Source organism: Pleurodeles waltl, chromosome 11 (genome assembly GCF_031143425.1).
Source record: "Pleurodeles waltl isolate 20211129_DDA chromosome 11, aPleWal1.hap1.20221129, whole genome shotgun sequence".
Classification (NCBI taxonomy): Eukaryota; Metazoa; Chordata; class Amphibia; order Caudata; family Salamandridae; genus Pleurodeles; species Pleurodeles waltl.
This window is the reverse complement of record NC_090450.1, coordinates 527,337,447-527,363,826: the sequence shown is the minus strand read 5'-3', so window position 1 is coordinate 527,363,826 and position 26,380 is coordinate 527,337,447. Positions and strand designations below refer to the sequence as shown.

The 26,380-nt window shown below is 44.7% G+C and overlaps 1 protein-coding gene across 1 annotated transcript in view; it reads left to right on the top strand.

Moving 5' to 3' along the window:
* The window catches only part of TRPC1 (transient receptor potential cation channel subfamily C member 1), a 230,879-nt gene that overhangs the window by 126,606 nt on the left and 77,893 nt on the right, over positions 1-26,380 (top strand). The window contains exon 8 of the mRNA XM_069213913.1: positions 22,841-22,980. Within this exon, the coding sequence (XP_069070014.1) occupies positions 22,841-22,980 (140 nt within the window). The remainder of the gene's footprint in view (positions 1-22,840; positions 22,981-26,380) is intronic.

Below are 26,380 nucleotides of genomic sequence, written 5' to 3'. Positions count from 1 at the left end.
TAAGGTCCTTAACAGCCTTCTTCTGCGCACTTTTTTTTGTTCCTGTCGGATTCCTGCCCCTTTACGTTTCTTTTTACTCTTCAACCAGGTCTTGACACCCTTTTGTCTGTGTCCATTGGACTGGCGGAGGCCCCGCATCTCTATCCATTCCCAGGATTCTAGAGGCGTTCCCAGGAAGTGTGTTTTTTTTGTGTTCGATCAGAAGTTTCGCCGGGTACAACAGTGCATATTTTATGTCGTTGTGTCGGAGGACTTTTTTGACTGCGGCAAATGCTGAATGTTGTTTCTGTACCTGGTTTGTGTAATCTGGGTAAATGTTTATCTCTTTTCCCTCGATTTTCCAGGGGCACCTTTTGCATATCTCTTGGAGGATCACATCTCTGTTTCCGAAGTTCAGCAATCGCACTATTATTGGTCTTGGATATGCCCCAGGTGGCGGAGGGGCCGCCAGAATCCTGTGGGCCCGCTCCACTGAGAAGAAATTTGTGGGCTTACCCCTCAGCACCACGTCACTCAGACATGTTTCTATGTGGAGTTCTAATGATGGGCCCTCTGCCTTTACAGGGACTCCCACCAGGCGTATATTATGTCACCGGGACCGGCTTTCAGCGTAATCCACTTTAATGGCCAGAATTCTCATTTCAGTATCCATGCGTGCAAGTTTTTGCATGAGTACTTTCACCTGTGGGGTCGTCTCATGCATCATCTCTTCTGTTGCTTTGACCCCATCTTTCAGCTTATTGTGATCGTCCCAGAGAAGACCTACCTCCCCAGCAAGCGTTGCAATTTGATTCTCTAAGGCTGTCTTTGAGTCCTGTATGGCCACCAGAATCACTTCGGTGTGTTGCGTCAATGATTCTGTTCTGCCGGTCCTCTTGCTCGTATCGTCTCTCTGAGGGGTCCCGGCGGACGCCTCCTTACCCATTTTTTGTTTCCCTATCTTCAGCTGGGGGTCGAGAGAGTAAGTGTCCACCCTGGAGTTCCCAGTTATCGCAGTCTTTCAGCCGTTGCAGTGTAATTACTTGTTTGTCCTGTTTCCACTGCTGTGCGTGGGCGCTTGTGGCGGTGACCGTCACTATTCCCGGCCGTCCGTTTGCCAGTCTGTTTGTGGGGCATTACAATTTCTCTCGAGTCGTCAAAGCTTTTGTGGTCATCCGTGGCCCTCCAGTGATCTAGCTCTCCTCCGCCCTCCAGTGTTTGGATATTTCTGTGACTTGTCGTGTCACTCCTCTGTTTGATTTTTCAAGGGACCTCCTTGCCTGCTCCCCTATTTTAGTGTATGGGCCCAGTAATAAGTGATAGAGGTATCTGTGTCTTGTCCTGCTTCTGGCTTGAATTATTCTCTGTGGTGTGTTTGTGCACAAATTCAGGAACTTCCCATTTCATACCTTCCCGGGTGGGCCATTCCATCTCTGGGTTTTGTGATCTCCCTTATCAGGACAGTCCCATCTCCTCTCCAGTGTCTCCGAGTCCTGGGTGCTCTCTCACCCCCTTGCTGTGTTCCTGGGTGCGCTGGATTCTGTCGCCTCTTGCCTCTGAGTTTGCTTCTATCCTGGAAAAGTTCCAGAGTCCTCAGGGTCTTTGTTATCCGGGCTGTGGAGCCCCCTGCTTGCCCTTATTAAGCTGTCTCCAGGAGGGGAGGGGGGGACGATCATTCAGTTATTTCTGCCATTTTGTTTGGTATTCCTGTTGCTTAATTGTCTTTTTCCTCCCTCTGTGGATCCCTCTGGCCCGTTCCTCGCTTTCCGAGATGCGAGGAAGAGATAAAAATGGCGGCCGCTCCGTCCACCCGTTCTCAGACTCACTGGTTCTTCCCAGGCCCCCGATCTGCTCCATATACGAGGGGGAGCCCTCTGTAGGTCATCGCCTTTCCTCATTTCAGGTGGCTAAGTACGCGCTGCGGGGACCGCTGCCTGAGGTCCTTCGCAGTGTGGCCCTCTGCAGTGCCTCCAGGTGCCCTTCTCTGCCACCGCATGGTCATCGCCTCTCGTTCCACGATCTCTTTTGTGGGGTCGGAACAGTGCCCCAGCAGGATATTTGCCCTTCATATCGGGGACGGCGACCGGAGCTCCGGACTACGTCTCCGACTCCATTGCCGACATGGCCACGCTCCCCTGTTTGATGAGTTTTAGTGCTGACATGGTTTACTGATAAAGTGCTGTACGTATTGTGTTTTTATTATGTATACTTTTATGATCAGATTAGACCGAATAAAGTTGTTTTGAATTTTGAGCTATGAATTTTTATAGGTTTCAAAAATCACACAGTGCAATTTCTGGAGCAGTGATGATATCTTATAGGGGAAAGACATATACTGCTTTCAGGCACTTGGCAGCAACTTATGCGACTCTCCTCCGGGACTTAAGGTGAGTATGGGGCAAGGTCCAAGGCAGCACCAACAATTCACCCTGGGCGGCATTGGGGCGTTTGGGTGCAGAGGTGGTTTTCAGGGACGTTTGCTCCATTTAAGTCTATGGAGATCGATCCGGTCACAAAGAGCTGCAAGCTGGGACTTGGGGGCCAGTCCGAATAAACTTGTGGGGGGCTCAGTCCTTGAAATTCTCAGGCACGTAGGGACACCGTTGGTCCACTTCTGTGCACGATATAGGGCTTGAGTGCAGTGGTGCTTTTAATTGTTGGGTTGTGGCGCTGGAGATACTTGCGGTTTGAGGGGGTCTGCAGAAATGGCTGAAGGTGGTGACTGGGAGTCCAGTCTTGCCAAACCCAAGGGTGGGCTCAGCTGTGGAGGGTCTCAGGACCCCGCTGGCACCCTCACTTCCCTCAGACTCGGGTTGTGGGGCACGGGTGCAGAGGTACTTAGAGGTGTCCATTGGTGGCGGTCGGAGGCTCACTCTTTGTCTTGGTTCTGCAGAAAAGGGGCAAAAAGGACAGCTGGACCACTCTTTATGTGGGTATCACTGTCCCTGAAGTCCCTCGACATGCAGGTTGTTCTTCCTCAGCGTTGGTGTATGGTCTGTGCACAACAAGCCTTAGTGACTGCAAAGGGTCCAGAACCCCGGGTGTTGGTGCTATGCGGCTCCTGTCGGTCCTGGCATCCCCACACTTGGAGGGAGGATGGATCTCACCTGTGGGAGCATGGCAACCTCTTCCGTGGTGGCTGGGTGGCATCCTTAGCCCAGTAAGTGGCAGGACAGTGAACCAGGCCTTGCTTCTGCGGTGCCAGCGGCTCCAGGGGAGTAGCTCCTCTACTCCAAGGGAGTTCTCTGTCGATTTGTGAAGCACTGGCAGCTATCCAGGTTTCTTGGAGTCTCCACAGCGGCAGGATGAGTTTGTTGGGGCAGTTGGCAGGCTGGCAGGGTTGGTGCCAAGTCAGTTGCTGTTCCTCTGTTATCATGTTGGCACTCTTCTTTGTCCACTCCTTCTTTGTGTCTGTTGAAACTGAGTTCCTGGCATTAGGGGTGCCACTTAAATACTGTATTTAGTGTTGTTACAGGGAGTGTCAGGTAGTAGCCAAAGGGCTCTCTACCTTTAGGGTGACTACACCATTTATATGATCCACTTCCGGTGGGAAGTGGGCATAAGCATGACCCAGAGGATCTAATTCCACCAAAAACCAAGATGGTGGAATTTTCCTAGTCATGTGCCTTCAGGTAGGCCACCTTAGGGGTGGTACTAGCCTGGGGGTGGACACACATCCTGACTAGCTAATTTTCCTGCCTGTCCTTGTGCCAAATAGGCCCCGGGGCAGGGGGTTGCCTCTCCTAGGTTTGAAGAAAGCTGAGGGTTGCATACCAAAAGTGGCAGGGACTTTTAAGTCCCAGGCCTTGGTATGCAGATTTACTAGCAATCCTATTGGTAGAGGTAACAACACATCCTGCCATAGCAGACATTGTTTCTGACCTCGGAGAGCAGGGCTCTCACCTCCTGGGGTCAGACACTCATCTGAGGTGGCAGGCTGGTTGATACCAGTCAGCCAGTACAGTAGAGGACTAGTAGGTTTCAGGGGGCATAATAAATCCAATGGGCATCAGTACGGATTTATTAAGATGAGGTCTTTGATACTAAACACCATTATTTTCTGTGCAGCCATCATGTAGCTGGGTCACTCATTATGACCAGTGTCAAGCACATGTTCTAAGATGGCTATCTGGTCACTCGCAATTTCTAGTAATAGACCTCAACATCACAGGGGCATATCTGCTCATGCAAACATGCCCTCACATGTATTATTATGAACCCTGCCTTAGGTCTCCCAAGGCCTGCTGTAGGGTGGACTTACATATAATGCGTGCAGTGACTTTGGCATGGCACACAACGTGTGCCATGGTATGTTTTCACTCAGGGCTTGCACCCTGACACACATTCTGTGATGGCAGGCTGTGTGCAATTTGTGTATGGATCCATTCGGGTGGCATAAGATATGCTGTAGCCCTTACAGATCCTCTTTAGTACCCATGTCCAGTTACCATTGCTAATGGCTTACAGGGGTGCTAAGGGCCTGTGCCAGTTGTGAAACAATTAGACATACTTTGTTTTAAGGAAAGAGCACAGGCACTGAGGTCTGATTAGCTGGCCTCAGTGCACTGTCAGAGTCGAAAACCAGCATCTAGTAGTTCTAAAAGGGGGCAATAAGTGGGGGTAATCTTCAAGGAAGCCTAGTTTCCTATACTTGAATGTTAATTTTCCTGATTTATCTTCTTTTGGAGGAGGTTTTCAGCTGCCTCAGGCAACTTTGAGTCATAAATGACTCCAGGGCCATCTTGATAACACTATAAGTGGCTTTTCAAAGCTGTTTGCATTAGATGCAGTCTCTGAAGCTGAGGCTAATTATAGTTGGGTAGTACTTATGAATGTTGCTGGCCACACACACATCCACGCACACATGTGTGCACGTGCGCACACACACACACACACACACACACTTCAAGCATGCATATGTATATGATATTTTTACTCAGCCAGTTATCCCTTACAAACCTTCTATATCTAACATACCTACCTTTCCCACATGTAATCATCCACTGTAGGCCAGAATGAAAGACAACTTAGTGGGTGGTATTTGGGACACCTTTCCCTTCCTGTACTTCAGACAGACATTCAAAAGTATAAAGCAATGAGATAAGAAGAAGTGTGAGTAGAAGAAGCACTATTGGGTTTAAATGCATGGTTAAAAAAAATATTGCACTCAATTTCAATCTGACACATGCCAATTTTTAGGTAAAAGCTAACAACATCTTGGGGACATTCTCTGGGAATGCATTCCTCCTGTTGCTTACCATTGACTTTTTGCTTTGTAACTCACATTTTCTTGCTTCCTATTTGCTGGCTTTATTTGTTTTAGGCTGTCCAGCTTGAGTTGATCCCGTCCCTTCCTTTGCTCAAACCCTATTTACAGTATCCTTTCAAGTGCTCCCTTCCCATAAACAGGCCTTTAAATCTTTTCTTATCTTGCCACATTTGCTGAGCATTCAGAGACAGAGGTTAAATGTCAGGCTTCCTCTTCTGAGGGAGCTTGGTGTTTTCTTTCTCTGACTTTAAAGAGAGAGGATTTATATGACAATCATCATAGCTACTGGGACAATTCTGAAGGGTGGTGGAAACAAATATTTTAGTGCCAGCAAAACAAATTAATACACTAGGTGGTGACATTTCCACACATTATAGTTAGTGCGCTGTATACTATTATCAGTAAAATGGTAGGTCTGTGCAAATGTAATGGTCATTTCAATTGAAGATGTATTGTCTGTAGAGGTAGTATGCTATCACACCATGCATACTCCACTTTACCCCACTCCAATCTACTGTGCACCACTCCATTCCACTGCACTTTGCTCTGCACCACTCACACTACGCTACTCCACGCTATGCCAATCCAGTCTACGTCACTGCACTCAAGTCTGCACCATTCTCCTCTCTGCCACTTCAATCTATGCCTCTCTTCTCTGCAACACTCTATTCCAATGCACTCTACCCCACTCTCTTCTACTATGCACCAATGCATTCTTTGCTACTGCGCTCTACACCATTCCACACTATGCCACTCCACTCTATGCCACTCCAGTCTGCAACACTGCAATCTATGCTAATGTACTCTACTCTGTACCACTCTGCTTTACGCCAGTGCGCTCTATACCATCCACTCTATGCCTCCTAATCTACTCTGCACCACTGCACTCTACGTTCAACCACTTCACTCTACTGTGCACCATTTCACTCTACGCCACTTCACTCTACTCTGAAACAATCTAGTTTGTGCCCCTCCATTCTATGCCACTGCAGTCTACGGTGCAACACTCTACTCTGTGCCACTCCACACTACTCTGTAGCATTCTACTCAATGCCACTGCACTCTACTCTAACCAACGCACTCTATGCCAATGCGCTCTACACCACTTTACTTAAAAACAATGCACTCTATGCTACTGCAATCCACGTCAATCTACTCTGCACTACTGCACTCCGTCACTATACTCGGCAACACTCTATGCCACTGCATTCTACACCATTATACTCTACGCCACTCTTTTCTACTCTGCACCACTCTACTCTGTTACTGCTCCCTATGCTACTCTGCTCTGCACCACTCTACTCCACTGCACTCTATGGCAATGCACGCTACGCCACTCTAATATACACTTGTGCACTCTATGACAGCATACTCTGCAACACTGTACTTTCTGCCACTGAACTCTATGCTACTTTTCTCTATGCTACTGCAGTGTACTCTGTACCACTCTTCTCTGAGCCACTCTATGCCAATGTACTCTATGCAACTGCACTCTACATTGCACCACTTCACTCTACTGTGCACCATTTCACTCTACTGTGCACCATTTCACTCTACTCTGAAACAATCTAGTCTGTACCCCTCCATTCTATGCCACTGGAGTCTACGGTGCAACACTCTACTCTGTGCCACTCCACACTACTCTGTAGCATTCTACTCAATGCCACTGGACTCTACTCTAACCACCGCACTCTATACCAATGCACTCTACACCACTTTACATAAAAATAATGCACTCTATGCCACTGCACTCCACGTCAATCTACTCTGCACTACTGCACTCTGTCACTATACTCTACTCTGCAACACTCTATGCCACTGCACTCTACACCATTATATTCTATGCCACTCTTTTCTACTCTGCACCACTCTACTCTGCCACTGCTCTCTACGCCACTCTGCTCTGCGCCACTCTACTCCACTGCACTCTATGGCAATGCACGCTATGCCACTTTAATATACACCTGTGCACTCTATGACAGCGTACTCTGCAACACTGCACTTTCTGCCACTGAAGTCTATGCTACTTTACTCTATGCCACTACAGTCTACTCTGTACCACTCTTGTCTGAGCCACTCTATGCCAATGCACTCTATACCACTACACTCTGTGCCACTGTACTCTCCATCACTCTACTTTGCTGCACTGCACTCTACCCTGCACCACTCCCCTCTGCACCGTTCCACTGTACGCCAATTCACGCTAAGCCAATCCACTCGGCCACTCTAATCTACTCTGCACTGCTGCACTCTACAATACTGCACTCTACTGCACTCTACTCTATGACACTGCACTCTAAGCCACTTCACTCCATTACAAAACAATCTACTCTGCCATTGCATTATATAACACTGTTTTCCACTCTGCACTATTCCACTCCGTGCCTCTCCTCCCTACTCACACTCTACACCACTTTATTCAAAACCAATATATTCTGTACCACTGTACACCACTATGAACTAGGCCAAAACACTCTACTCTGTGCCACTGCAATGTATGCCACTGCACTCTATGCTAAAACACTCTATGCCATTGCACTCTAAGCCACTGCACTCTGTCACTGAACTCTACACCACTTTATCTTACCCCGCACCACTGTACTCTATGCCTCTGCTCTCTATGCCACTTTGCTCTGCACCACCGTACTCTGTGCCACTTCACTCTATACCACTGCACTCTAAGCTGCTCTAATCTACACCACTGCACTTTACGACACTCTACTCTGCAACTCTCCACTCTTCACCACTGAACTCCCCAACACTCTACTCTGTGCCACTATACTCTATTCCACGACACGCTGTGCGCTGCACCATATGTCACTGCACCACTCTATGCCACTCTAATTTAGTGTGCACAACTGCACTCTACGCCACTTCACTCTACACCTCTGTACTCTACTGTATGCCAATCCACTCTACTTTACTATGAACCAGTGCACTCTACACCAGTCTAGGTGACTCCAGTGTACTGAGCACCACTCCACTCTATGCAAGTGCACTCTACGCCACTACTCTATGCCACTCCACTCCACCCTTCACCACTCCCCTCTACCCTGCAGCACTCCAGTCTACGCCACTTCACTCTACTCTGAAACAATCTTCTCTACACCACTGCGCTCTATGGCACTCTACTCTATGCTGTGCCACTCTACACCACTCTACTATGTGCCACTATGCTCTATGCCACTCTAAACAACTGCACTATAATCAATGTACTCTATGCCACTTCACTCTACACCACTCTACACCATTGCACTCACTTCCCTGCACTCTGCACCACTCATTTCGCTCTGTCACTGCATTCTACACCATTATATTCTACTCTGCACCACAGTTCTGTATGCCACTGCTCTCTACAGCACTCTACTCTGCAACTCTCTATGCCACTGCACTCAAGGACAGAGCACTCTAAGACATACTACTCTGAAAGAGTGCACCCTCTGCCACTGAACTCTCCACTACATTGCACCACTGCATTCTACTCTGTACCACTCATCTCTGCGCCAATGCACTCTATGCCACTGCACTCTGCGCCACTCTGTGCCACATGACTCTGTGCCACTGTACTTTATACCTCTGCACTTTACCCTTCACCACTCCACTTTACCCTGCACCACTTCAGTCTACTCTGAAACAATCTACTTGACCCACTGCACTCTATGCCACTTTACTCCACCCTGCATCATTCTACTCTATGCCATTGCACTATATGCCACTGCAATCTTAGCTGTGACACTCCACTCTACTCTGCACCACTCTACTCTGCACCACTCTACACCACTGCAGTCTAAGCCAATGCACTCTACACCACTTTACTCAAAACCAGTGCACTCTAAGCCACTGCACTCTATGCCAATCTACACATCATCACTGTACTTTATGCCTCTTCACTCTAGGCCACCATACTCCACTCTATGACTCTCTACTCCTTTAAACTCTACTCCAATGTATGCTACTCTATTCCACTTTATGCCACTCCAGTCTACAACACGCCAATCTACTCTGTGCCACTCTACAACACTACTTTGCTCTACAAAGCTCTACGCAACTCCCTCTACTCCACTCCATGCCACTTTACTCCCCTCTGTTCTACAACACACTACTCCACTCTACTCCACTACTCCACTCTATGCTACTCCACTCCATTCCATGCCATGCTATGCCACTCCACTCTATGCCACTCTACTCCACACTATGCTATTCCCTCTACTACACTACTTCACTCTGTGCCATTCCACTCTATGACAGTCTACTCCGCTTTATACCACTCTATTCTACAACACTCTACTCCACTCTACAAAACACTTCCTACGCTACTCACTATGCTTTACACTACTCCACAACACTTTATGCCACTCTGTTACTCTGCTTTACAAAACTCTACTCTACATCACTGACGTATACGCCAGTGCACTATACGCCAATACGCTGTACACCACTGAAGTCCAAGACACTCTACTCTGCAAAACTGCACTTTTCGCCACTGAATGCTGTGCCACTGCACGCTAAGCCACTGTACACCATTGCGCTGTACGTCACTGCACTCTATGCTACTCTATTCTACTCTGCACCATTGTACTGTATGCCACTGTTCCCTACAGCACTGTACTCTGTAACACTCTACGCCAATGCACTCTAAGACACTCTACTTTGCAAGACTGCACTCTCTACCACTGAACTCTATGCTACTCTGCACCACCTCACTCTATGCCACTGCAATCTACTCTGCACCGCTTATCTCTATGCTAATGCACTCTACGACATTCTAATCTACTCTGCACCACTGCACTCCACACCACTGCACTCTATAGATCTACACAACTACACTCTATGCCATTCTACTTTACACCTCTGCACACTACCCTGCACCACTCCACTTTACCCTGCACCACTTCACCCTACACTGAAACAATTTACTGTATGCCACTGCACTCTACACCCAGCTATTCTTCACCACTGTACTTTATTTCACTTCACTCTAGGCCACCCTACTCCACTCTGTGACGTTCTACTCCATTAAACGTTACTCCACTCTATGACACTGTGCCTCACTCTATGCCACTCCAGTCTCTACAACACTCTACTCCACTCTATGCCACTGTAGGACACTATTCCACTATACAACACTCTACGCAACTCCCTCAATGCCACTTTACCCCACTCTGTTCTACGGCACACAACTCCACTGTACTCCACTCTACGTCACTCCATGTCACTCTATGCCACTCCACTCTGACACTCTATGCCACTTCACTCTACGAACCTCTACTCCAGTCTATACCAGTGTATGCCATTCCACTCTACTACACTACTCCAATCTATGCCACTCCACTGTATGACAATCTACTGCACTCTATACCACTCTACAACATTCTTCTGCACCTATGCAACACTTCTTACGCCGCTCAACTCTGCTCTACATCACTCCACAACACTCTATGTCTCTCCATTCTATGACAGTCTATTCCACTCTGACACTCTGCTTTACTCTACACCACTCAACTGTATGACACTCTACTCCACTCTGCCCCGCCCACTCTCTGACACTCTACTCCTTCTACAATACTCCACAACACTATGCCACTCCACTCTATGCCACTACATGACACTCTACTTCCCTCCACTCCTTGCTATTAAACTTTACTCTACAATACTCCACGATACTCTACCTTACGACACCCCACTCCACTTTTCCTTATGCCACTAACTTTTAGCCATGCTGAACAGGTGCTAAGCTGGTGTACACAATGGCTAAAACATATTGGCAAAGCCAATAGCTCTTGCATCTGCAAGACCTTTTTGGCTTTTCCAATGCTTGTCTTAGCATATAATTGTGTACCTTGGGTAGTCGAGGAATTGGGAAGACCTCATATATTAAAAGAAAGAGATAAAACTCCATCCACTTGTCTAAATAGAAAAGTGTGTGCCTTAGACCGCAGGGTTGTTCACCTACTTCTGTGCCCCTTTCCAAATATGACACCAGACTATGCTTACAGTCGACCTTCTACACTCCCATCACCCAATCAAGCTTCAAATGACGGAAAACTGGAGGCAGGTTCTTGGGCGTCTCGCTTCCTAGGTTATAGATGGCTCTGAAACCAAACCTGAAAGCTTAATCAAGCCATGCACTTTTCAGAAAACAATTAAACTGTATCTCTTCAAACTTGCCTATAACTGATTTCTACACAGGATGGGGGTCGTGACTGGAGAACATCAGACAAGATTTCTCCTCATTTCTAGGGTGCTAACTCACCCCCTGAACAACCAAAGCAGACTTTCTTTCAAGACTTCGAATGCTTGAAGAAACAGAAATGGGACACTTTGTGCTCTACCAAACTCCCAATAAAAAAAATTAAAACAACATTATGGCTTTTTCTTGATTGCAACGCCCACTACTCAAGTGCAAGTAACTTATTTACAAATGTTGCAGGTATGCCTGTCTTACCTGCCATCTTTTAGTTTGTATGAACAATTATGTTTGCAATTCTTTGACATCCAAGGTCAGCTAAGCTAAGTCTTAACTGCTTGTTTTATGAATGCTTTCTCCAGCTGCCACCTGTTCTCATGCAGCCCTGCCAAGTACCACGCATCAGGTATTGTACTAACGCATTTTAGTGCTGGTGTCCGCATCACCGCACTAAAATGCATTTGTCACGCACTTACATCTCCCTGAAATGAATACGTAATGAGGTGTTGCATATAATTAAACGAGAAAAGCACTTCGGGCACATGGTGTGTTGCTGTGTGCCCCAGGCAATTTATTTAGCTGCGCTCGGCAATCGCAGCCTTAGGGGAATGCTGAATCATTGCTATGGTGACTTATTCATCTGTGTCTTTTGCAACGTCTGGTACAATGCTGAAAAAAACAAATCTGCTGTGGTCAGGACCGACCTCAGCCTCTGGGACACGTGGATCCCATGTATCTCACCTGGAGGCGGAGACAGAATCTGCTCAGCACACGCGGGCCCAGCGCATGTGGATTCGGAGGGGCTTTCTGTTCTTTTCAAACACAAAGCGCACACCATAGTTGATTGTCCAGGTGGCAGTTTCAGCCTAGATTCATCATATTTTCTTACAGCTGCTGCCCCTCAGGGACATCCTAAGGAGTTTGGGGGACCTGGGCCAAATGTATGTGGAACCCCTGTACGGAACAACTTTAAACTTATGGTCCAATTTCAGCTCTTTCTTGCCCTCTTTGGCCAGGTCACTGACAGTGCACAACAACAGGGCAGCCAGAAAATTAAAATACCTCCACTTTGAACTAAAGCTCTGATGGCACCAAGCAAGCACAGCAAGTGATCTCAACCCTCCCTAGAAGTGCTCTCTTGTCTCTCCGGTCCAAGCATCCCCTATTCATCCCTGTCTCACTTCAATCCACCCGCTGATATCCACTATTTTACCTTTACAATCTGTCACCCATTCATTCTTTCTTTGTCAATCAATCGTTCCCCATCTCATCCGTTCACCTACTCTGCCATCTATCCATCTGCTGTGCCATCCTTCCACTCTGCCATCCATCCATCCTTTCTGCCATCCATTCTGCCATCCTTCCGTCTATCCATCAATCCATCCTACCATCCAATTATCCACTCAGCCACTCATCTATTCATCCATACATCCACTCTTCCATCCACCCATCTATCAATCCACTCTGCCATCCAATGACTCATTTTTCACTCTACCATCCATGCGCTCAGCTTTTCACCCACTCAACCATCCATCACTTACTCTGCCATCCTTTCACCTACCCATCCACCTATCCATCCCTTTAAGGTGCCGTCCCTTCATCTGTCCATTTATCCCTTTACTCTGCCATCTTTTCACTTATCCATCCAGCTATCCATGTGCTAATTCTTTCACACACTCACCCATCCATCTTTCTTTGCGTTCTTTAATTCAGTATTCCTTCTCCTTTTCCCTTGCATATTTACCCATCCTTCATTCTTCCTTGCTCCTGGTTGCTCTTCTATTAGTGGTGTGTTCCTTTATAGCATTAATTATGAGTATTTTTTCTGTGAAATGCAGACAGAGGAGGCCCTTAAAGAATCTTGCCCCCGCTTTAGCTGCTAATGAGGCACACTTGTCTAAATGTGTTTAGGGATAGTGATGTGTGTTTTTCAATATTGTAACACAGCAGCAGCACAGTAATATTACTGCAAATAATTTGTGACAACCTCCCATTTCTTTTATGTGAGGTCCTGTTTTGATTTAAAAGAAACTTTTTTGTGGATGTTGCATGAAACATAAACACATTTCTCTGCACACTATCTGTAATAGACTCTCACACATCACCCACATTAAAAATAAATGAAAGTAAATTGGTATTTAAAACAATTCCTTTAAGAATTATTGCACAGCATCAGGGAAAGACTCTCGGCAGAACAGAGCTGGTCCTGTCAGGGGCTCCTTGAAAGGGTGGAGCCCTAGGCCAGAGCATACTTTGCCCATGCATTGAAACGTCTCTGCTGACCCTGACCCAACAAGTGGCCCTGCACACGACCCAAGTTGGTCTGAGTTGGCATTGCCACCACCTTAAACCATGGGCTGTCATTTCTGAACCCACCGAGTGCTGCTGCCCCAGCCCCTGGATATGGTGGTTTCCCCAGCCGGTGAGGTCTCTGTTGTGGCTGGTGCCGGCAGATGAAAGTGCACTCTTGTAACGGACCCTACTGGCTACCAGTCCTAACGGAAGTTCAGAAACTGCCTCACCTGTAGATGGACACAGTGAGTAACTGTGAGGCCCGCTAAGTGCAGGCTGCAGCAGCAGGATGTTTAATTTCAAATTGCTGCGCAGCCGGCTCGGCCCCTCAGGAATTGTTGCTGCCTCCGCCGGTGGAATTAAGTTAAAGCACATCTGTGACGACCTTGACACTTATTGCTATCCCCAACTCCTGGGGTGTCGCCAGGGGGCGTTCCAGTCATGGTGAGATCGGGCACCAAGCATCTAAAGGCACAGGGCAAGTCTCACACCATGGCTTCAACCTACAGTTGCAAATTAGATGCAGAGCAGAGGGCCAGCATCATCTCTGTCACTATGCCAGCCTGCCCTCTCTGGACCGGCAACTGACTCCTGTCTCCAGCACATCACAACACTGTCAGAGCAGCTGTCTGCAGTGAGTGACTCCACAGACTGCTGCTACATGGACCTGCCCAAGACAGCAGGCATTATTTACTCAGCACTGTCAGTGAGACCTTTGGTAAATCAAACATAACGTGGCGATTATTGTTCCTACTGGAGAGAGATTGGAGTTTTGTCTAGTGCAAGTTTTGATTAACCAGTAGCACAGAGGGCTAACATTCCTGTTACAAAGAATGTGTATTCTGCACATCATAGAACTGTATTTCATATGGATAGCTCAGTGGGTTACTGCTTTTGTCACAAATATCCTTTTGTTACTTGCAATTCATAAATTACAATTCTAATCCACACAATGACCTACAAACATCAAAGTCCTCAGCTGCATGTAGAATGCATAGTATAGGTTATAACGTTATGTTTCTCTCTGCAGTCTTTCATTAACCAGGTTTTGCTCAAAAGTGTTAGTTTGGGTAGAAATTGATTATTTTTAGTAAGCCAACCCCATCTACTATGGTACATTTTAAATCCTAAATTTGTACTTTTCCAGACCAAACATTCTTATATTATGCTGCATACTAGTATGGATGACGTGATTCCTACAACTTGTAATCCCCATTGGTTTATTTAACATTTCCTAGAATGATTTACACATGTATGATCCACTGTCTCTGTATAATGTATCTGGGATGTAAAGTGTTTCGATACCCTGCACTGGTATGAGCAGCGCTATAAAAACAAATGGAAAGATCATGAGACAGGGACTATAAAAAGATGAGGCACTGTTGGAGAATGAAAGTAAGGGAATGAATGGAGAAGGAGCTCATGGGGTGCATCTGTATAATCCCGGCCTTTAGAGACTGAGTCACTGATGTCTGTCTCTGTGCTGTTTGACATTGATAGTTTTGTCCAGTTGGGAAGGTGTGGTACTCGGTCTTTGCTGTATTAACATATGGACTTTAATAGTACATTGCTTATTTTATAATGCAAATGACAATCTGTTGTAGCCAGTAAGTATTTTTTTTGTATTTAAGCATGTGTGTTTGTATATCTGCAGTGTGTTAAAGTACTGCTTCTGAAAGATGTGTTATTGTTTAATAACATGGTTACAACAATTGTTTTACAGTACAATGAGCTTACACGTGCACTACGTTAGAGCCCTTCCATTTCAAGTGCTTTTCTTAGAATTTCCCCTTTGATCAAGTGGGTGAAATTCCTGATATTTATCTTTTTCCCTGGATTTCATTCCTTGATTTTGCTCGCGTGAAAATGTCACACTAAGTGTCACACATTCGGTTGTTGCATGTCACTCATAAATACACTTTAAGTATGAAATGTCACACATAAACAATCTGAAACTTTGTCAGCTTAATGCCTCATGCTCCCCTGGAGCTCCTCACCATATTCCCTGTTCCTTCCTCTGACCTCTTCATCACACCACCTCTTGCATCATTTCACTCAACAGATGGTCTGGGAATCTCCTGCGTCAGTTTGAAGACCCAGCTTAAGTGTTTTTGATCATTCCAAGCCGGACTCTCTCCCCCTCTCGTAATTGAGTGGAATTCACTTTTGTCATAAAACAAGCACCGTTTTATTGAACATTGAAAGCACTTGGTAAAAAAGTCGGAAGCCGACATTTGTTTGAGTTGCGACGCAGACTAAACAAAACTGTTACCCTGAACAATCCCAGCGCATTTCCCATTTTCTCAAGACGGCTATGCGGGCCTCTTTGATCTGGGGAAGCTTCTTTTTGGAATTTTTACAAATAATGCTACAGATTTGCTAATGATGCATTAATCCGAGATGAAAGCAGAAGCAAAGTCTATCCTCTGCCTTCCTCCTTGGTTTTACTTTCTGTCATTGGGCTTTAGATGTCTGGTAAATGTTAAATAGCATGCGCATAAAGTAAAAGGGAGTATTCCGTGTCAGTTACATACACACAAAAATAGATGTCAAAAAAAGAAAATCTAACAGGGCGTGTTTAGCCTAGAATATGCTGTTTGTTGCTATCTTTTGAAATATATTTGGCTAAAAGTTGTGGAGTGTAAAACATAATTGACAATCACAAACTTGATTTCTGGTTGATGCTAGTTTCCTGTAAAATATATTATGGGGACTGAAGTCTGTCTTCATACAAGACATTGAGACCTTAAAAAGGCGAATCTGGTTGTATATTCCATACATAAAGATCGGTAAAAGATAAAAAAAAACACTCCCTTCACAAACCCTGTTTGGTCTATTCTTACCCCTACACGAACTTTTCAGTATTAGGACCACACGCCTATAAGAGCACAAACTATCCATTATCAAGACAAAGAAAAAGGTCTCTGCTGCTTTCTTGGGTTTCCCTGAAACAAATAATAACAGAATATTATTTTTTTAAAACGAGAACCAGAAACCAATTCACCCTACATCTTAGGGAACAGCCACTCAGGGACCCATATTAGGGCCAATTAGAAAACTACCCCACCCCTCAACAACCAACTTAGGCCTCATCCCCAGATACATGAGCTACCCACCTGCCCAGACATCTTTCACCTCAAGCTGTTTTCAAGTGAGCAGCTTTATCCTCATCTAGTAATTTCCATTCCATGCAAACAGGAAAAAACCTTACCTTAGTTCAAAAAACATACCTACCCTTCCATTCACATCTGCACCCAAATATTCAGAGTTCTAATGCTTGTAGAATGAGAACAAAAGCACTCTAACTCCTCCAGAATAACATCCAATCAGCTAAAATGTACTGCCCATACCATCCACAACTTTGTAACAGAGAAGATTTCATTTTTCTGGGGGTTTTACTCCTCACTGGAAGGAGCAGCACAGATCTGCTGATCTCCAACTTTACAGTCGTCCAAGAGGAAAATGCCGATTTACAGCACTGACCCCGGGAGGCCACTGTACTGCACCAATCCTAAATCTCACCATTGCCATATTATTTAGGCCCCATACCAAGACCTGATTTGGGACGACTGTTCTAAACGCTCCCATATATTTTCACTGACTCTTAACCCTACGGAGACTCCAGCTTTTGAAATTTTGAGATTGCTCTAAAAAGCACAAGAAATGCAAATTGTCAGAGTGAATGCAAAACTTAAAAAGTAGAATTCAAAATGTATATAGAAAACAGGAAACAACACACAACTTTCCTTCTGCCTCGAGTTTACAGCACGGATGGCCAAAGAGCAAACCACATAGCCAATGGACGGGAGGAGCCGCTTCCTGGAAAATCAGTGCATTCCTGTTTTCCATGCGAAAACAAGCATTAGGTTTCGCTATTTTAAGAATGCAAACAATCCCTTTCTCTCTCTCTCTCACACTTCCTATCTCTCTGTTCATTGGTTATCAGGACTGATCTTCTGCTCTCAAGGAAACCATCCCATGCATTTACTGAATTTATTAGTGTTGGATTAAATTAATAGCAGTTTGGAGTGATCATTAGTCAGGGGTATGTGTGTTGAAGCAGATGGTTTGTGGGATTAATAGATGTGATAGAGGAGGTTAGGTTTTATTAGGATGCAGTGGTATGACTTTCAAAGAAGGAGGGCTCTTGATCTTTGAAATGAGGTGTGGGCAATTTTCAGAAACACAATAAGACAAGAAAACAGGATGGAAAGTAAAGACAGGGTTATTCAAAAGCAAAAGGAGGGCAACAAGTGGACATTTTATGTCAAGCTCAGTTTCCGTGCGTGGTTTTAGGAATATAGTGGAGAACTTTTGATGTAGCACACAATTTGAGAATGCAGAACTGTAGAAAGAAATTATACAATTTGAGAATGCAAAACTGTAGTAAGAAATTACATTATTCATGTTCACAGTAACATGAGAGAATATGCAGGATAAATAATGCAAACACTGAAAAGGAGATTCAGAAAAGTTTGCAACGGATATCTTCATCCCATAAGATGGAGAAACTATTGCCTCAGTCTGTAGGAAGGTAAACTAGTGCTTTCTGGTAGGTATCTGCACCAGAGTTGTGTGTGCACTGCACACAATGCCCATTAGCCTGGCAACCCTAGCTGCTCCTTTCAGCCACCCATAACTTCACACTTTTCAACTGATGTTTGGGATGTTTTAGGTCTACTCTTTCGGGGTCATGACCTCTAGGTATGCAACATGTCAGGGCTGGGGCAGAAAAGGCTCAGCTTAGCCCCCCCACGGGGAGCCATTTGTAGAATGTGAGGAAGAGGAATAGGGAAGGAAGCAAGGTGTGACTGAAAACTGTGTGCACGGTGGCTGGTAAAAAAACAACCAAGCATTTGCAATGCAATAGGTCTCTCATTTGCTTGACTTAGAGCAATTGGCACTTTAAATTCATAACTGGACTTTTTTTTCCACATAAATTGGTCATCCCTGCCTCATAATTTTGTCTTTTCCTGACATATAATTCCAGTGGCCCTGCATATAACTAATGCACTTCCATTTACCTTCTTCCTCTATCTGCAGCAAAAATGAAAACGTTGCCATTTAGAATCCAAATTTAAATCTACCATGCTAATTCCAATAGAATACCACTTTCAGCACCCCACCATCAGAGTTGCTGGCTGGCTAACACAATTTCCTCAAAAAAGACACAAGACAGCCACAGAGGACAAATAAACTTGAAGGGTCACCCAAACATATCAAGAGTGTTCAAAAGGTCATAGTGTAATAAGGATGTTAAGTTGGCCTAAATCATGGTCATAACTGTAATAATGAGAGATTATTAAAACATATACAATTATTATATAAAACTTTTTCAGAAATAAACTTTTGACATTAGACTGTAATGCTCAAAACAGTTCTTAGAGGTCACCATACAAAAATATAATTTGTAAGAAACATGGGGGGTTATTCAGACTTTGGAGGAGGTGGTAATCCGTCCCAAAAGTGACGGATTTACCACCAGCAGTATTACGAGTTCCATAGGATATAATGGACTCGTAATACGGCTGGTGGTATATCCGTCACTTTACAGTCACTTTTGGGACGGATTACCACTTCCTCCAAAGTTGGAATGACCCCCATGGTCATGTAACCAAATTGTTAGCCCCCGGAGGGCTTAATCTCATTTAAAAAAAGGAGAAGGTAAAGCAGTGTAACCATATACTTGCCCATTAGAGAGCGTTTTTAGGACTAGCAGGCCTACTGCAATAATATTACTAACAAGGCCTTTAAAACAAAACCTCTCCCAGCTGTAAAACAAAAAAAGTCCTAGCCATGAGATAGCTTAAAAGGCACTGACCTAGTGTGGAGACCCAGAAATGATGTAGACAGAAAGAACATTTTGAAGGTGGTCCGATTGTCCTAGGACCACCACAGGCTGAGTTATAAGCAAAAATGTTTTGTAAAAGTAATGGTCTGCAAAGCATTATGTCCCGGGTTTTCATACTGTGAATGTTATAGTATTTTGACTGCAATGCTTAGAACAGCCCCTAGAGAACACCACACAAAAATTAGCATTTGGAAGAAACATGGTCATGTAACCATACAGTCAGCCCTTAGAGAGCATAACCACATGAACAAAGAATGGGAGAAACTAATGCAGTGTAGCCATATATTTAGCCCGTAGAAGGCATAGTAGATTATACATTTTCGCAGGTATTAGGCCTATTGCAATGATATTGCAAACAAAGCACATAAAACATAACTACTCTCAACTGTAAAGCAAAAGTTCCAGCCATGAGAGAGCTTAAAAAGATAATGAATGGTGGTAGGGGTTATTATTTTGGAGTCCCCACTAACATAGTGTGGGGACCCGGAGATGATGGAGACAGAAAGAGCACATCATGGTTAATTATTTGAAGATGGTCCTATTGTCCTAGGACCATCACAGGCTGAGTTCTGAGCAAAAATTTTTGTAAATGTAATGCTTCCATGCCACAGATATTTTAGTATGTTGATATGACTGTAATGCTTAGAACAACCCATAGAGGACACCACAATGAAAATAGCATTTGTAAAAAACACAGTATGTGACTATATAGTTACCCCCTAGAAAGCACAACCACACAAAAAGAAAACAGCATTTAACAATGCAATGGAACTATGCATTTAGCCCCTAGAGAGCATAATGTGTTACATGTTTTTAGGAGTAGCAAACCTATAGCAGTGAGGTTACATATAAGTCCTTGAAAACACAAGCTATTCCCAGCTATAAAACAAACGTTCCAGCCATGAGAACGCTTAAAAAGATACTGAATGGTGGGACAGGTTATTATGTTGGTGTCCCCAATATCCTAGTGTGGGGACCCAGAGATGGCCTAGACAGAAAGAGCGCATCACGCTGAATGTTTTGGTGATGGTCTCATTATCCTAGTACCACCACAGGCTGAGTAATGAGCAAAAATGTTTTGTAAAATGTAATGCCTTGCAAAGCATTATGGGGCGAGTTTCCCGCGTGCAGTGTATATTTTAGTATCTGCTGTCCCTCTGTGCCAGGAGAGATGCTTTTGCTTTGAGGATTTCTGTTTTACTTAAAGCATTTACCAATTTCAAGTGTTTTGAGGGGAGAGCCACAAGAAATGACTCCTATTAGGTAACTGTGAAGAATGTGACCAGTGCGCCAATACTTCCGAGTTCAGGATGTTGTGCCTGTTCGCGCTGTGACCGCAATGGCCGTCATGCTGCAAGAAGGGGTAGAGACAAAAGAAAACAAGCATTTGCAATGCAACGGGTCTCGCATTTCTCCGAGTTAGAGCTATTAGCAGTTGTAAACTCCCAACTGGACTTTTCTTGCCTTATTGAATTGTCAAAAAAAGCGCGATGGCGCTGCTACAGTTCACTTGTAGTGAAACCTATCGGCAAAAGTGCAAATATCTATGTAACCAGCAAAAGTGCAATTAACTATATAACAGGGTCGATGTCATGCAAAGCGCTCGACTTCTGCCAAGCGACATCGCGCTGCGAAAAAAGAGAAAAAGTAGTCCACAAACCGGATGGAAAACAGCAAGCCTCGTATGTTTTCAGTACTTGGTGGCTGCGCTCGAGGAGGGCTAACCACCGGAAAAGGCATGACGTATGCATGCCTTCCACTAATGAAAGCAAGCTGATTTTAAAAGGCCCAGGAACCAATGAAAGACACTGACGTGATATGGACAGGGCTCGGAGCCCTTTTCTAACTACTACAGCGTCTCGCAAGTGATACACATGCGCAAGCGCATGCTAGCGCAGACTCGACCCTAAAAAATAGCTCGCCCACTCTGAAGTATATCGGCAATCGTGCAATAATCCATGTAAAAGGGGAAGTCTGCAAGACGTGACAAAAACAGCCTCTGGGGGGACAAACGTTAAAGCATTTACCAATGACATCAAGTGATTCTTGAAAGGCTTGCCCAGCAACAAATGAAAGTGATGGGCATGGGATGGGTGTGATTAAAGACCCACAATACTTGGGCGCGCTCGACCTAATGAAGGAGTTTGGGGAGTATTTGGAGGGATCTGTAGGAATACTAGAGTGGAGGAAGTGGTTCAGGTAAATTGGTAATGTGGCATACAGATGCTGGCAATTAATGACTAGGACTAGGTGACATAAGGTGCACCGAGGCTACTAAAGTGGGGCTAGCACAGGCAAGCACCGAATCTGGTAATGTGTGTCTGTCACTGACAAACCCATTTCTACCCAAATTCAGAAAGACCTTATGTTAAGCTTGCTATATTGCTGTATTGCCGATTTTGAAATAAAATGTCCTTTAAATAGATAGAACCAAGTTAATAGTACACCACCCATAATCTAAGTCAGCTTTAAGCAAACAAGTGTCCCGGACCCCCAGGAAGCCACTGCAATGTGATGGAAATCTTGTGGATTTGTATACACAATCTCCATCAGATAGATCAGAAAATACTATCCCCTTCAAAAGCTGAAAGCCTACCACGCCTCTGTGGGTACTGGGTTGAAGAGAATTTTCAGTCCCCAATAAAATGAATTGAGTTTGTAGATTTGTCATTGAGAGGAGTAAAGAAGAAGTAATGGTGTGCTAGATTTTCAGCTTTCGAATGGAGACGCTTGGAATTCTTGAATTTGCTGGTGGCGGAGCTGTTGCTGGGATGCAGGGATCCGATTGAAATAATGTTCTGTCCTACCCTGGGAGGACAGCTTACCGAGATGAAGTTGTTTCTGATGTCGCGAGCACGAACCCGTGGGAGACAGCATCATCCTTCCATCCTTCCGAGGTCGATGCTTTGAGTGCTTACGTTGAATAATAATAGTATCTTTTATATGAAGCGCTTACAAGCGGGAGAAGTGTTGTATTTAGCATTGTAACCAAGCATATTATTAGTGCTGTTGCTTGACTGCAAGTAGAATTGTGTCAAACTTGCCAAAATGTCAGAGCCAGGAGAATTAAGAGCAGGGTTCAAGTGTGGAATTTCGGGTAAAAACACGTAGGGAGTTCAGTTTGCTCTACGTTTATATTTTTGAAGAAATTGTTCCTTTTCATATATGTGGATCTCAGTTTTGATTTAGTTCGATGCCATTAAATGCAGCAGAACCGGCAATTGAAAATGAAGTAAGTGATCTCCTGTGTCTTATTCCTCAGGGATGGTCTGGTGTGACGTCAAGAGACTCTGGTATGACGGTCTGGAAGACTTTTTAGAAGAATCCCGTAATCAGCTAAGTTTTGTTATGAACTCTCTGTATCTTGCAACCTTCGCACTCAAAGTGGTGGCTCATAGCAAGGTGAGTAACGATTCATGGGGTGCCCAGCTGCCCGTATTTTCCACGGACTGCCCTTTGTGTACCTTGTCTGTGAAGACATGAGTGGTCTGTTACGGGTGCCTTTTGTCCGTAATTTTTCACTAACTTTCAGGATGAGGATGGGTTCTGTAAAAGGTGTGCCAGCACATTGTTTTTTATGCTTTCAGCTGTTGCTGCTTGCACTTCTCTGATAAAGATTGTTTGTTTTTATGGTCCGGCTTGACAGCACAGCTGCCACCAGACAATTTTGTGAGAATCACCAGGAGAAGGGTCTTTTTTATCAGTTTGTTTTGATTGGGCAGAAGCAGTGTGCTTCCACAAAAAATGTTTTCTCTCCACACAGCAGTTTTCATTTTGTTTATTTATTAAGCTTCCTGAGCTTGAAGTTTCAGGGTCACACACATTACATTGTAATGCCATTGTGTTTTAGATAACTAGATAATTTATAGCTTTTTTCTCTGGCAGCAGCACAGATGGATGGAGAACAGTCAGAAACTTGCATGTGTTTTAGGTCTGGCTTGGCAATGCAACTGTCTCTTTACCTTTTAACCTACATCAATACCATTCTACAGTTCTGTGCTTCCACACTAATATATATCAATTCCCGTGCTATCTAAATCCAATGCTTCACATTACCATACCACATGCCTTTAGAGCCAGACCTATTGGCATTGCAAGTGGTTGTTACAAGGAGTGTTAATAATAGGCTATTAGCAGGGAGATGATTGCATTTGAAAAGTGGTCTCTGCCATCTCCCACCCTGGACTGGTTAACCATTGATGCCTACAAGAAACAAGCATTGGCAAAACCAGTTTGTCTCACCTATAACTTTGGCTGTGATGTATCGCTGTACAGTATGGCTAAAACTATTTAAAAAGAAAAAGCTCTATGAAGCGGCCAGAGCTACTGCACTCTTTTATTTAAAAAACAAACAAAAAACAAGCAAATAGGGAGTGTGTTGGGGGACAAGGCAACACAGAGGAAGTGAGGGTGGTAGAGAAGGATGGGGTGGACAGAAGTCTTGCAAGAGAGAGCGGGGAAGCACACTGGCAAAGAGGGTAGGCGGAAGGATCTGGGAAAGTGAGCAGACTACAGGAGATGGGCAGAATGGGCTAGGGAAGTAAATGCACTATGGAGGATGGGGAGGGGATGGGGCAGCAGGCTGACAACAAAGGGTGGACAGGAGGTGGTGGTGGGGAAGTAAGCTGACAATGGAGGGTGGGCAGTAGGAACTGAGGTGGCAAGCCAACAATGGAGGGTGCGCAGGAGGGGATGGAGCAGCAAATTGACAACTGAGGATGAGCCGGAGAGGATGAGGTAGCAAGCGGATAACAGAAGTTGGGTGGAAGAGCTGGGGCAGCAAGCTGACAACGGACGGTGGCTGGAAGGAGCTGCTCGAGCACATGGACAACACTGGGTGCGTGGGACAGGTTGGGGAAGCAAGTTGACAATGGAGGTTGGGCGTGCTGGATTCTGGGAGAGGAGTCTGACAACGGGGGATTGGTAAGAGGGGATGGGGCAGCAAGCTGGTAACAGTTGATGGATAGGGAGGGAGGGAGCACATAGGCGGGTAGGAGGGGTTGTTGAAGCAAACAGATAGTAGGCAGATGTGTATGGGAAAGCACATGGGCAATAGTAGGGGGCAAAGGATGGAGAAGCACATGGACAACGGAGGGTGGGTTGGAGGGGCTAGGGAATCAAATGGACAACAGAGGGTGGGATGACTTGGGCTGGGAGGGGATAGAGAAGGGGTGGTATGGAAGCAAGAATGGCAAGGTAAGGTGAGCGGGGAGGGTGCAAGAATGACAACTGAGGGAGGGCAAGGAAGCAGAACGTGAAGGGGAAAGAAGTGCATGAGGGAGACAGCTGGGAAACACAGTCACTCTCGTAGAGTGCTTAAACAAAAAGAAAAAAATAGCTTGTGAAATATGAGTGGTGAGAGGAGACAAGTAATGCATCCATGCTCCAAGGGAGCGACAAATGCAAGAAGAGAAAGGAAAGCCTATTGAAACTGACTTTTAAAAGGCAAGCAATTGAGTGACAATTAAACCAACAAATAGTTAGCTATAGCTGAGCTAGCAATATATCTTGAAACCAACAGCGCAGGTGCTATCTAAGGTGAGACCTAAAATGGGAGTAAGCCAGAAACTCAATTTTATTTTGCATTGCACAAGCCTGCCAAGTAGCACCATGATATATGTATGATCAGCCATCCCTGGCTTTTCAGCTGATAGCATCTTGAATTGTGTGACTTATCGTTTTGCTTTCAACACTTTCATGATGGATTAAAACCCCAGATGGCAAAGTGATGTTGGCGAAAATGTCAGAACTAGCCAAAGGTGTTATACATGTCAAGGAACCACTTGGCAGCTATATTCTAAAATTATACAGTGCATTTTAGTCTATTTAAAACTGCTTGCTTCACACGGAAAGCCAAAAATTTTATATATGTAAAACTCAGCTTTCATATTTTGTGAGGATTTGCTCTTTCACTCACATCATGCATTAAAACAAGTATTGGCAATGCAAATTGTGTTGTCTTTTGTATAGTCGAAAATTTCATGCTGAGCTTCAGCTTCACAACACAGCGGTTTCACATAAAATTGTTTAGTAACTGTATATCTGGGGTATGAATCCCCTCACAAACAAATTCAGATGAAAAGAAATTTCAAAAATAAAAATATAAAAAAAACACACAAGGAACTGTTTAAGTTACAGTTTTGCATTTATAAAGACAACTATAAATGAAGAAATATACATAGAAATTTGATGGAGGCTACTGCAATAAATAAACCGTTGGCGTTTGAACCCCAAAGTGTGTGGTTACTTGGAACCATCTATGCGGGTCTTCATCAGGATGTGTTAAGGAGCTGCCTGTGTGAATTAAAATATGCATTGTAGTATCTAGACCCCAGGTGTTTTTCTTTCTATGTCTAAAGAATTAATGCGTGACTCACCTGGATTTGCATAGAGCTTAAAGGAGCTTGGGGAGTTCCCAGGTAAACTTCCTCTGAGTGGTAGGGAGACGGCTGTAGTGCTCAACTAAAGACTGGGGTTCTCTGTGTAGAGTGACCCCTGAAAATGCCAAGAATAAATATAGTCTAGGCCAAAGAGGCAATAACATATATTTTCTGAAATAATCACTCTGAGGTACACCCTCACTCACCTACATAAAACTAATAATATATACTAAAACTCTCAGAACCATAGTATTTAAATTTCATCCTTTTATCGCTACATTTTAGCCCATTTTTGAAGAAATTAGAAGGGCTAGATTATCATTACTACACACCTCTTGAAGGTATAGGTGAGTGCAGGTATAACCTCAGCATGATTACTTTCATGCAACTCCAGGTGAGTCATGCATGAATTCCTTAGACAC